Source organism: Puma concolor, chromosome F2, assembly GCF_028749965.1.
Source record: "Puma concolor isolate L17-30 chromosome F2, mPumCon1.1.hap2, whole genome shotgun sequence".
In the NCBI taxonomy this organism is placed as follows: domain Eukaryota; kingdom Metazoa; phylum Chordata; class Mammalia; order Carnivora; family Felidae; genus Puma; species Puma concolor.
This window is the reverse complement of record NC_141684.1, coordinates 55,329,746-55,343,977: the sequence shown is the minus strand read 5'-3', so window position 1 is coordinate 55,343,977 and position 14,232 is coordinate 55,329,746. Positions and strand designations below refer to the sequence as shown.

The window sequence follows — 14,232 nt, the reverse complement described above, 5'->3', positions numbered from 1 at the left end:
CTTGAGAAAAGGCTGTAATATGCAAACAAGATAGTTTCCATGGTTCCTGAGGGAAGCAGACACAGAGCTCACCTGTAACAAAGAGCTTTAGCTACTCAGATGAGGCTTTGCTCATCCATATAGGACCCTAGGGGTATATTCTGGCTTTGTTTCTGCCCTCCTGCCTCAAGCCAGAGACCAGCTTCTGCTTTCACTAGTGTTCCCTCAAACATATCTAGACCGCTCCAAGTCAAGGCCCAGGATAATGAGGCCCAGAGAAGAGTGAGGCTTTCTCTCTCCCCTCAATAAGGGCCTGTTTGTCGGGTTGATTTCCTACACCAACGCCATCTCCCTCCAGATGAAAGATAGGGCCTGTCCTAGGGCCTGACAGGATTTATTTGCATATTGGGACAAAACACTATAATCTTCACCTCTATTGCAGAGGCATGGGGTCCTCCCCATGCCTCCCTTCACCTCTATTGCAGAGGCATTATCTTATGTCCTCCCAACCCTATGGTCTCACCCAGACTTGCCTGTGGTGTCTTGCCTCCACCTTCCGCAAAATCTCTGTGCAGTCAGTTCACGTTAGCATGAGCAAATGTGCCAAATCACCACGTGTTCCGCATACTGTTTCTATTTGCTGTCACCTTTCTCCCTAGCATCTCTCCATCTATATAAATTCTACACAAGACGCTTTCCCTAGCACAGGCCAGGTTTAGTATTTAAAATTAATTTCAGGGATACACAGAAAATATAATCTACTATGTTTCTAAAGATGTACCACCGTCAATATTTATTAGAGAAAATTCCTTTACATTTATTGATCAGAAACATAAACTCTTGATTAATCAGAGGTTTCAGCTGCTAGGGAATATGTAAATGTCTACACAACCGAATCTTGCCTTAAAGTCTATACAATCTTGCTCCCTTTCCCTTTATCCCTCACCAGCCTTTCCCTCAGAGTTGCCCTTCCTACTGTTAGCGTCTGCTTCCCAGATGACCTGACCTGACACTAACACCGTGAGTGAGTTGTTCTGGTCATTTGTTTGGCATGACTAGTTGACTTATAAAAAAAAAGAGTATTGACTTGATTCAAATACTTGCCTTACTTTAATAATATTAAAGGAACAAAGATGGTTCACTGGAAACGGATTTTCTCAGATCTCTCCACCTGGGTGATTTTAAATAGGTGACTGGTGTTTAGGGGGACTGATTCTCCAGATTCAGACCCTGGTGGATTTAATCAAACCACTTTAATTTAAAACACCCTGGTGTTTTAATCAAGGCTGCAAATAGAGGACAGGCTATAGAAAGAAGTGAAGCAAGAAAGACTATTACATGGAGCACAGGAAACCAGGCACGGTACAGGCTCCCAATAGGACTGCGGGGTCAAAGCATGGGACAGATGTGTAGGCTGGGAAATCAATGCCTGACAAGATATCACACTTCTCATATATGCCTGGTAGATCAGCTTCCTAGGGCTTCCATAACATATTACCACAAATTGGGTGGCTAAAACAACAAGATTCAATGTCACATTTCGGAAGGCCAGAAGTCTGAAATCAAGGTGTCATTGGGTGGTTTTCTTCTTGGGACCTCAGAGGGAGAATCTGTTCCATACCTTTCTCATTTCTAGTGCTTGCCAAGCAATTCTTGGCATTCCTTAGTTTGTGGCAGTGTAACTACAATCTTTGCCTCAGTTGTCACATGACATTCCCCCTGTGTTTCTGTGTCTCTGTATCCAAATTTGCCTATTCTTGTAAGGACGATGTCGTATTGCATTTAGGATCCACTTTAATCCAGAATGACCTCATCTTGATTAGATGTCCAAACGATTTCAAAAAAGTCATCTTTGCAGGTTCTGAGTGAACATGAATGGGGGGGGGGCACTATTCAACCCAGTATAACTGAGAACTTGAGTGATTAAAAACTAGCCTTTAGATTGGTGTCATAAGAGATGAATAGGCACTTTCTGGTGATGAGCCTTTGAATACTGGAACGTAGTGTTTGGTTGTGGGATCTGAAACATCTGAGGGTATAGATTCTGTCTTCTCTCCTGACCACACCTCCTCCACAACTGAGATGACACTCGTCTTGCCTTCCACATCTTCAGAGTACGCTGAAATTGTCTGGTCTGGTGCACTGATGTATATGCATTTGCCTTCCTCCTTCAAACCCCACCCTGCCCGCCCCACCACACACATACACCTTCATCCTTCCCATAAAGAAAGATAACAGAATCAGGGCACCTGGGTGGCTCGGTTGGTTAAGCAGCCAACTCTTGGTTTCAGCTCAGGTCATGATCTTGTGGTTCATGAGTTCAAGCCCCGCATCAGTCTCAGCGCTGATAGTGCGGAGCCTGCTTGGGATTCTCTCTCTCTCCCTCTCTTTCTGCCCCTCTCTGCTTGTGCTCTCTCTCAAAATAAATAAACTTTAAAAAATAATAAAGACAACTGAATCTAAACACTAAACTGCCAGACTTATGTTGGGGTTGGAGGGTCACTCTGGGTGGAGGCAGGCAGCCACATCATTGAAGTAGAGTGAATGGAGTGTAAAAAGGAATCTAGGTTATTTCTCAGACAGCTTTTACCCAGTCTCCCTTATTTTGTCTTCCCTCTTCCCCCAATTCATTCCCAGATCCAGAAGTAGCCAGTATCGCCACTTACTGAACGTCCTGAGGATTCTGCAGTAAATCAGGTGGGTTCCCCACTTTCCCCACTGCCAGCTCAGAATTTGCCTATCTCTGTTCTGCTAAGTCAATGTCTATTCATCCACTTCCCAGACTGCAAAGTTTTATTGCTGATTCCTCTCTTCCTGCTTTTCTCCTACTTGAGTTTTTTGTGTATGAGGTGTTTGTGCATCTATCCATCCACCACTCATCCATCCATCCATCCATCCATCCATCTCTATTAGAGTTTTAGTGAGGCTTTGGAGGGAGTAATGTTAGACGTGTACCTTAGTCTGGTACGTTAATCTGGAACTCCAGATTTAAAACAATACCAATCACTATGATAGTGAGGTTTCTCCTGTAATATCGAATTTCTTGGTATAGACATGAAGTAGGTAGACAGATTTCATTAGGGTTGGAGTTTTGCCAACTAAGAAAAGGAGGGTTTGAGATGACAGGACTTAAGAAAACTTGACTTGCAAGGAAATAATTATTTGATGCACCCTGAACTTTCAACCTGGGTAAGGAGGGTAGTGTGAACACGAAGGAGGTGATAAGAGTGAAAAATTGAAAGTCAATGGACTGGAGCCCCCCAAATTTTGAAAAAGTGTTCTGTTGGGCATACAAAGTGAGGGAGCAGGAAGGTCAGAGAGAAGGATCTCAGATTTCAGATCTGGCATTTTTGGAGGTGGTGATTATTGGGTGTGACCCAGTTGGGGGTGGATGTGGTAGACTATTTTCCAAAGATGAGCACAACCATCTCTCTCATCCCACGTGACCTCCTACGGTGTGAGGCTGCCACACTGCCATCAAGAGGTGGAGGCTCCTTCCTCTCCTCTTGAATTTGGGCTGCCCTACTAACTCGTTTATGACCCAGCGAGTGAAGTGAAGAGGCATGGCTTCCCAGGCTAAGTAGAAAAGGCCATGTAGTTTCTCTCTGGCTGTCCTGGAATGCTCTGGGGAACACCAGCCACCATGCAAGCAGTCGAACTCCCCTGACACATATCATGCTAGAGGGGCCACATATAGGTGCTCTGGTCACAGTCTAGCCAAACCTAACCTTTCTGCCACCCTTGCCAAAATACCAGATGAGTGAGTGAAGCTGTCTGGACCCTCCTAGACCAACCAGCTAGGTGCCTCTGAAGGACTTCGGTGGTGACACAAGGAATGAAAGGGCCCAGTGGGAGTGCCTAGATTCTTGAGCTACACAGTTTGGGAAGTCTGACAGAGTGTCTGTGATGTGTACATTTCCATCTTCTGTCCAGACCTCTCGCATGAACTTCAGACCCATAGAGCCAGCTGCCTCCGAACATCGTCACTTGGGTGGCTAATAGGCACCTCAAATTTAACATATTCTAAACTGAGTTCTCGATAGTCCCCTCGAACCGGCTTTTCCCTATCCTGGTTATCGGCAAATCCATTCTTCTGGCTGCCCAGGCCAAACACCCTGCTGTTGTCCCTCACCACCCTCTTTATCTCATACTCCATATCCAATGTTATGTAATACCACTGTCTGTACCTTCAAAATATATCCAGATTGCAACCACTTTTCAGGACCAGCATTGCTACCACACTCCTCCAAGCTGCCATCACCTTTCATCTGGATTACCCACTAACTCTCTCCTCAGAGGTCTTGCTTTGCTGTTAATCTTCAGTCTACTCAGAAGGATCCTTCTATAATGTCACAGCATATTCCTCCTCCACTCAGACTCCTCAAAGACCCTCCATCTCAGAGTAAATAAAGGCCAAAGTCCACACCAGGACCTACAAGGCCTCTCCTACTTCCCACTCCCTAGGTTTATCTTTTATTCCTCTCTTAGCTGTAATGGCTTCCTCCCTGTTCCTTAAACTGGACAGGCACAGTCCTGCCTCAGGGCCTTTGCCCTAGCTATTCTTTCTCAGGGACCCACGTGCTAGCTCCCTCATTTCCTTCAGATATTATTCAAAAGTGAATTCCTAGATGGGGTGCCTGGGTGGCTCAGTCGATTAAGCGTCTGAATTCAGTTCAGGTCGTGATCTCATGGTTTGTGAGTTCGAGCCCCACATCGTGCTCTGTGCTGACAGCTCAGAGCCTGGAGCCTGCTTTGGATTCTGTGTCCCTCTCTCTAACTCTCCCCCACTTGTACTCTATCTATCTCTCAAAGATAAATAAACATTAAAAAAAAATTTTTTTTAAGTGAATTCCTGGAAACTATGTATGGCAACGGATGTTAACTAGACTTATTATGTGATGTCACACTATACACATATATTGAATCATTATGTTGTACATCTGAAACCAATAAAATGTTATGTGTCAATTACCTCAGTTAAAAAGATAAGTTCTTAAGAGTTTTTTTTCTAAATACTGTATCAATGGAAAAATAAAAATTATGCATTATAAAAAAGTGGATTCTTCTGTGAGGATATCCATTGACACTACTCTTAAATCTCAATCTGTCACCTTACAACCCATTCCCTGCTTTATTTTGTTGTTGTTGTTGAGATATAGTTAACATATAACACCAATTTCAGGTGTATATCATAATAGATATTTATTGCAAAACAATCACTACAGTAAGTCTAGCGAACATCATCACCACACATATTTACAACATACCACACATTTTATCTATCCATCCATTGACGGACACATAGGTTGCTTCCACATCTTGGTTATTTTATTTAAAAAAAAATTTTTTTTAACGTTTATTTATTTTTGAGACAGAGAGAGACAGAGCATGAACAGGGGAGGGGCAGAGAGAGAGGGAGACACAGAATCTGAAACGGGCTCCAGGCTCTGAGCTGTCAGCACAGAGCCCGACGCGGGGCTCAAACTCACGGACCGTGAGATCATGACCTGAGCCGAAGTAGGATGCTTAACCGACTGAGCCACCCAGGCGCCCCACATCTTGGTTATTTTAAATAGAGTTGCAAAGAACATGTGGGTTCAGATATCTTTTCAAGTTAGTGTTTTGTTTTCTTCAGGTAAATACCCAGAAGTGACGTCGCTAGATCATAGCGTATTTTTAATTTTTTGAGGAAACTCCATACTGTACTCCATAGTGCTTGCAGCAACTTACCCTCTCACCAACTGTGTGAGAAGGTTCCCTTTTCTCCACATCCTCACCAACATTTGTAACTTCTTATCTTCTTGATAGCAGCCATTTTAATAGGTGATATAATAGGTGATAGCTCATCGTGGTTTAATTTGCATTTCCCTGATGGTAAGTGATGTTGAGCATCTCTCCAGGTGCCTGTTGGCCATCTGTATGTCTCTGGAAAAATATCTATTCAGGTCTCCTGCCCTCCCTGCTTTATTCTGTCCTCAGCATAGATCACTGTCTAACGTAGTAGTATGTATGTTATTTATTTTCTATTACCTCCAGTCAAAGGTAAACTCCACAAAGCAAGCAATTTTGTCTCATCTGTTTACTGCTGTTTCAAATAGTGCCATGCACATAGTAAGCACTCAAAACATATTTGTTGAATGACAGAATTTCCCAGAACAGTTTATATTTCCCCAATCAAAGGGAAGAATGGGTGTAAAAGGGAGGAGGGGAGAAATAGCTAAAGAAAATTCTAACAAATAAGAGCCATAATTATAGCTTTTGTTTATTATGTCTTCCTTCAATCATTTATTTACAATTTTCTAATTGCATTCTTGATGAATATCTGGGTTGAACAAAAAAAGGAGTGAATGCACTAAGCAAAGTTTATTTATTATTCACGATGTTCCTCTTTTGATTTGGCGTCTTTACTCTCCTGGAGTCCTAAGAGAATCGCATCAGCCTCAAGTATAGTTGTATCTGTGGTGGCTCCCAGGAACCTAGATGTAAGTTCAAGATCTAATAGACGCAGTCGGACTCTGGTTCCTTTCTGGTATTTCCTGGATAGTAAGAAAAAAAAAATTCCATTAATTCTGCATAGCACAACATGAACAAGTAGTTTAATTTTTTTTTAATGTTTATTTTTGAGAGAGACAGAGCACGAGTAGGGGAGGGAGGGGCAGAGAGAGAGACACACACACGCAAACACACACACTCACAGAATCTGAAGCAGGCTCCAGGCTCCAAGCTGTCAGCACAGAGCCCGACGCAGGGCTCAAATTCACGAACCATGAGATCATGACCTGAGCTGAAGTCAGACGCTTAACCGCCTGAGCCACCCAGGCGCCCTAAACAAGTAGTTTAAAGTAAAACTCAAATTCTAATTTTAATGTGGTGGCTCTAGATAAAGAATATGTTCTTTTTTAAAAAAACACTTTATACTAGTGTGTGAGAAAGAGTTGTTTTTGACAGAAAATTTAGTTGTATCAGAATTGTAACCTTGAAGTGACTTTTAAAGATCTTATAAACAAAATTCAAACAAGTTAATTCTTGAAAATAACATTTATTTTAATATGTCATTCATTGTTTAAAATATTTATTTATTTATTTTGAGAGAGAGAGAGAGACAGACAGCATGCACATGCAGGAAGGGCAGAGAGAGAGAGAAAGAGACAGACTCCCAAGCAGGCTCTGTGCTGACAGCACAGAACATGACGTGGGGCTCAATCCCACTAACCATGAGTCTGTGACCTGAGCCGAAATGAAGAGTCAGACATTTAACAGACTGAGCCACCCAGGTGCCCCAATATGTTATTCATTTTTAAAATCAGCGAATATCAAGGGAAAAAGATTTTCAGATACATGCTTTCTTCCTAAAGTTAAGAACTTTTCATTTTTATTTAATATTGTTTTAATGTCTATTTATTTTTGAGAAAGAGAGAGAGAGAGAGAGAGAGAGAGAGAGAGAGAGAGACACAGAATCCAAAGCAGGCTCCAGGCTCTGAGCTGTCAGCACAGAGCCCAAAGCAGGACTCAAACTCTGAATGGCGAGATCATGACCTGAGCTGAAGTTGGGACACTTAACCCATTGAGCCACTCAGGAACCCCCCAAATCTTCTTTTAAAGTAAAGAATATTTTACAAAAGCAAAATGGAAAAAGGTCTAAACGTAAAGTACTTAAGTGCTGAGGACTGACTGCACTATAATTAAAGTGTAATGACAGCCTAACATGCATGATGGCTCACTTTGATCAATAAAATATTTTATAATACCAAATGAAACTTATATTCATTCATCTTCTTCCTTGATCAAATGTTTTAAGGGTTTAATATCAACATTATGAAAAGCTACAGGTGAATGAAATTATTGTCAATAACTGCAATCCCAAAATCTTTAAGGATCTAAATATACAAGCATACCTTGTTTCACTGTGCTTTGCTTTGCGCTTTGCAGGTATAATGTGTTTTACAGGTTGAAGGTTTGTGGCAACCCCGTGTCAAACAAGTGTATCGCCGCCATTTTTCCAACAGCATTTGCTGACCTTGGGTCTGTCACATTTTGGGGGTCGTACAATAGTTCAAACTTTTTCGTTATTGTTATATTTGTTTTGGTGATCTGTGATTAGTGATTACTAGTTGAAAGGTCAGATAGGGGTTAGCAGGTTTTAGCAATAAAGTATTTAAAAAAAATTTTTTTTAATCTTTATTTTTGAGAGAGAGAGAGAGAGAGAGAGAGAGAGATACAGTGTGCAAGTGGGGGAGGAACAGAGAGAGAGGGAGACACAGAATCCGAAGCAGGCTTCAGGCTCTGAGCTGTCAGCACAGAGCCCAACACGAGGCTCAAACTCATGAACTGCTAGATCATGACCCCAGCCGAAGTCAGGACGATTAACCAACTGAACCACCCAGGTGCCCCGACAATAAAATATTTTTTAATTAAAGTATATGCAGTTAAGCTTTGAGTAGGGTTTCAAATCCATGGGTCCACTTATACATGGATTTCTAATAAATACAGTATAGTACTATAAATGTATTTTCTCTTCCTTAGTATTTTCAATAACATTTTCATTTCTCTAGCTTATTTTATTGTAAGAATACAGTATATAATACACATAACATACAAATTACGTGTTAATTGACTATTTATATCATCGGTATGGCTTCCCGTCAATAATAGGCTGTTTTTAAAAAAGTTTTCCATGTTTATTTATTTTTGAGGTGGGGAGGGGCAGGGAGGGAAGGAGAGAGAGAATCCCAAGCAGACTCCATCCACACTGTCAGTACAGAGGCCAACGTGGGGCTTGATCTCAGTAACCTAACCATGAGATATCATGACCTGAGCTGAAGTTAAGAGTCAGACACTTGGGGCGCCTGGGTGGCGCAGTCGGTTAAGCGTCCGACTTCAGCCAGGTCACGATCTCGCGGTCCGTGAGTTCGAGCCCTGCGTCGGGCTCTGGGCTGATGGCTCGGAGCCTGGAGCCTGTTTCCGATTCTGTGTCTCCCTCTCTCTCTGCCCCTCCCCCGTTCATGCTCTGTCTCTCTCTGTCCCAAAAATAAATAAACGTTGAAAAAAAAAAATTAAAAAAAAAAAAAAAAAAAAAAGAGTCAGACACTTAACCAACTGAGCCACCCAGGTGCCCCAACAGTAGGCTATTAGTTTAAGTTTCTGGGGAGTCAAAATTGTATGCAGGTTTTCGATTGCGGGGGGGGGGGGGGGGGAGGTCAGCAGCCGTAACCCCTTCATTGTTCAAGAGTGAACTACACATTGTTTTTTTAGACATAATGCTATTATTGCACACTTAATTGACTAAAGTATAGGGTAAACATAACTTTTACATGCACTGGGAATTTTTTGGGAAACCAAAAAATTCATTTGACTTGCTTTATTGCAATATTTGCTTCATTGTGGTGACCTGGAACCAAGCCTGCATTATCTCTGAGGTATGCCTGCCCACCAAGTATTCTAATTTTAAATTAAACAACTTTACATAAATGGAAAGAAACAAAGTTATCAAAAAAAGTCACTGAAAAATGATTTTTGTAGGCCATATAATGATAGTCTCCATACAATGTTTAATTAGGTATTCTGAAGGAATTTATAAATGATCTATCAAATAAATATGAAGGCTACTTGGTTTTTTTAAAAAAACTTATTTTTCTTTCTGATAATAGAAGTAAATATTCTTTTGTAAAACTGTGTAAAATAATGAAGTCAGTCATATTTTGTAGTTCTTCTATCTATTTACACGTATGTATACATGAGTGTGTATTTGACAGCATAGATCTTATTTTCTGTCTTTGTTTAAAAAATTAAAGAGATATCCTAAAATATTGAGCATAGCCTTATAATCTTAGAAAACAGCAATTACAGGACATATTCTATATGAATTATTCTCTGAAAAAATAAGGTTGGTTCATAGGCAAGGTAAAAGTGAACACTATTTTCTATATTACTTGGGGCTATAACTTATGTTCTAACAGATTCTTTCATTTGTCCTCACAGCATGACTCACAGCGATTCAATCAGCTTTGATTCATGTTGACCCCTCCTTCCCTCCATTCCTGCAATATCCAATTAGCAACTTTAGTTCATTTTTTAACACAGATATTTCTTGATCTTAACCCTACAAGTCTCATTACCCCTTAGCTGAAGCTTGAGGTCTAATCTTCCCAGAGCCCATGTTTTGGGCCCACTTCTCAAGATGGCTTCCATATCTTGGCCTGATGTCCATTCCCACATACTTCTATTCCTCTGTACCTTTGCTTCTATTGCCAGCCTTCCTTGAACTTACTGTCTATCTGCCTGATTCTTAAGTTCCAGGTAGAACAGCTACATCAAATGCAGCTCCCAAGAGCCTTGACATTCTCCTTGTCGGAAGGAAGAGTCTGTCACTGGAACTCCCATGGAAGAAAGAGGTTTTGCAGTCATAGAACTGGATGCAAATCTGAGCCCTGCCACTTACTCGTTGGGTAACCCTGAGTGGCTTTCCCTGAACCATAATTTCCTCATCTACAATAAGAGAGATTCCAACCATTTTGCAGGTTTACTGTGAAGGTTAAATGGGATAATACGTTGAAAATGCTTAGCACATGACTGCAAATGTTAGTGCCTCTCACTTACTTGTCTTGGTTATCTGTGCAACTCTCTGATCTCTCTTTAGTCTCTATGCTCCCCCAAGATCTGGCACTGGGTTTATCTCTGTATCCTTCCAGTGCCAATGTAGCAGATACTCAAATGTCTGTCAATAAATTAACATGACACTGATAAAAGCCACCAGGTCACAGATTATCTAGAATTTCTACTTTCTTGGCTTTAGCAGCTGTGTGGACTGGTGCATTCACTTAACCTCTCTGAAATTTGCTTGGCATCGTGCCTAGCACATAGTGGTTAATAAACATTGGTTTTCTTCTTTCATTGTTCATTGTCGGCTTATTTCTTTTTACTTATTTTTAGGAGCATTACTCATAGCTGGACTATAAACTTATCATGAGGAAAGGAACAGTGACTTTTTATAAAAAAAAGAGTTGCACATGTCACAAACACCAGGGGCACCAATTCTGGGCACAGTCGCAGTGAAGAGGAAGCTCTCAGTGTAAGTGGTTCTGTGTCATATTAATGGCAAAAATCTCCAATTAAAAAATAAAAACAGGAACACCACTGAGTGCCAGTATGCTTGGTAATTTATGGAATGCAGAAGTTTGTCCCCAGTTTTAGATGCATTAGCCTTTAGTGATATGAAAACTTTGCCTTCACTTCTAAAAATTATGGCAATTCTGGGAATTATCCAGTGAGATGATAATGGAGATGAAAAGCAAACTGCAGGCCTGTATGTGTGGTGAAATAAGAATTATCCAAATATACACATTGTGCACTACACAAAGCAAACAAAACAAACCTTTAAAAGATTCTCTTCTGCTATCTAGAAGTAGCTGTTTCTACTTTTATGGTACTTAATTTTTATTTTGTATTATAGTTGATTGCATGTAAGCGTTACCTTCTCTATGAGACTGTAAGATCCTTAAGGGCAGGGATTTCATATCTGCCTCTCACAGCCCCATGAAGACATTTCACATAATGCAGCCTTTTGAACAGTGGTTTCCACACTTTCTAGTATACCAGAAACACCTGGAGTACTGGTTAAAAATGCAAATGGAGGGACGCAAGCCTGAAAGTAAGCTGGCAAATCTGAGGTGAGACTTAGGAATTTACCTTTTGAGCAAGCTTCCCAGGTGATTCTGATTCAGGCTTCTCTGGTCACCACTTGAGAAAATCTGGCCTAGGACTAGGTTTATTATATATAATCAAGTGCAGGAAGACAGGACAGTTTATATAAATACAACAGGCCAGGAAAATGAGAATCTCTGAAAAACTCTGTGGCTACCGTTAACAAGTTTCAAGAGTAACAGATGTTTTCCATAAGTGATGACAAGAGTTGTTTAGGGTGAATAATTTAGATAGACCAAAAGAAAAAAAAAAGTCAGGAATATATAATATGGAGAAATGCACCTAAAAACCACTGACAGGCCGGAGTAGGGCTGCCTCGCCCACACTGAGACTGTCCGTTCTGGGAGATCCAGGACATGTAAGGGTCAGCATACTTCTCTGACAAGAACAGCAGCCATACAACTAATGTGGAATTGATCCTTGCTTTAACTTCGAAACACTTTATTAAAGGAAAAAAAATAAGCTAATATATTTCTAAGAACTCCATTTCTTCCAGTGTAATTCGAGGTGAACCTTCACTATTGTAGTCTTTGATAATCACTTACACCACTTAGTTTTCCCATTTGGGTTTCCATTGTTCCACATAATAAGATTTAAAATGAGTATGCCAGTAAACTCTCTTCCCAGATTGTTTATACAACCCTTAAATGGTCACTTTATTCCAAGATGTTGGCCTAAGTATAAAAATCCAGAAAAGGCAATGTAGTGACTGAGAGCATGGGCTCTGGAGCCATATGACTACACATGTGTGTGTGCAGTTGTATCACTTATAAACATGCAACCCTGAGGTACTTTATCTCTGTTTCAGCGTCCTCATTTGTAAAATGGGAATCGTTGTACCTACGTCATAGGTTCTTGTGAGCATGAAATATATTAAAACATTCCAAGCCCTTATAAATGCTCAATAAATATTAGCTATCATCATCAATCACCACCACCACCATCATCAAAACAAACCCAATGAAAACCGATACTCTATGTGGGAGTGATGCAGAATATAAGAGCACCTTCAGTTCTAATTCAGTGATAACTGAATCAATACAAAAGGTTCCTATAGAAAGGAAATTTGGAGGTGGGTTCTCTTCCAATACTTGCATTCATTCAAATCTTACTTATTTTAATGGCATAAGCACTCTTCTCTTAAAATACAACATAACTGTTCTACAAAAATGGAAACCGTTTCTTTTGAAATGAATGTTGACTTTCCAATGAGATGTGAGGCAAAAGAGCTCTGAACAAAGCAAGTAAGATTCAGAGGACTACGCACCGAATGGTCCACATTTCCTAGCATTGACCACAACATAACCACATATACAGTCAGTCACAAAAGGGTCACAGTGATTTACGTACTGTTGTACTCTTTCCGGCAGTGGCTCAGGAAGACTGAGGGGCAGGGAGAGGTATCCTAACTTCACCTATCTATTATCACTCTTGCTTCACTAACTTTCAGTGGAGTTACTACGCCTTTTAGGAATATACTTGTGCTTACGGCACACACCATTTCTTAGAAGGGAAAGGTAACAATTTCTGTAGATTCATTATTTGTTTTTCCAAGAAGCAATTTTTAGCTTCATTTAAAATTCAATAGCCTTAACTTCTAACCTAGTCAACTAACCCCTTTCATGATTTTATAAACCTGAATCTGTCTCTTCTGTCTTCTTTTTATAATGGGGTTTTATTATTCTTTTATGTATCTAGTTTTTCCTCACTCCTGTGATTGTATCAATGGACTCTGCTAAAAACTGCTCAAATGCCCATAAACAGAATTTATTATCTATAATAAAATCTATTATATCTGTCTATAATAAAATCTATTTATTATCTATAATAAAAATATCAAATACCACTGCCCACTGTAACTTTCCGTGATAATGGAAACACTTTAGATAAGGTCTGAGCACTTGAAATATGGCTAGTGTAACTAAGGAACTGAACTTTTAAATTATATTTAATTAACTTAAATTCAAATTTAAAAAACCACATCACAGTGCAGCTCCAGAGAATTTCAATAAAATTTGACAATAAAAATAGTAAGCATACTTGTCCCACAATATAAAAATATACTCTGTGGCAGAAAAGCTATTTTTGCAGGAAAAAAATAGTACTTAGAAATAATTTGTTATAAGAAATAACTACCACTAATTAGATCCAGCAATAATAAACAGATACATGTTTGCCATTATTAACCCCTCAAACATTTCTTTCCTTTCTGTTACCTTTTATATTTTTCCTCAAATCTGTGTGACATTGTACTAGACATATAGCAACTGAATTGTCTTATTAATAAGCTATTTTGAGGTTATAATTAAGATCTTCATAAAGATAGCTTCCCTCATATTACAGACATAAAATTAAGATACATAGAATTAAAGTCACTTGCCTAATGCCAAAAAGTGGTATAAAAGGATTCACAGACTTTTTTTTCCCTCTTCCTTTTCTCAAGTTCTCAAATACCTGTGACTTCTGGCAAGAACTATAAATTTAATCCCTTTGGGGGTGGTAAGAATTTACCACTTCATACAATCTTATAATGTCTTCCTTTTAAATAAAATT

At 39.9% G+C, this 14,232-nt stretch overlaps 1 protein-coding gene across 2 annotated transcripts in view; it reads right to left on the bottom strand.

The window, feature by feature from the left end:
• The window catches only part of MRPS28 (mitochondrial ribosomal protein S28), a 204,392-nt gene that overhangs the window by 92,552 nt on the left and 97,608 nt on the right, over positions 1-14,232 (bottom strand). Inside the window, exon 3 of one of the 2 annotated variants that reach the window (XM_025922861.2) lies at positions 6,217-6,515. The exons of the other annotated variant lie outside the window; for it this stretch is intronic. Within the exon in view, the coding sequence (XP_025778646.1) occupies positions 6,350-6,515 (166 nt within the window). The 3' untranslated portion in view covers positions 6,217-6,349. Of the gene's footprint in view, positions 1-6,216; positions 6,516-14,232 lie in introns of those variants that run through there. 2 annotated transcript variants of the gene reach the window in all.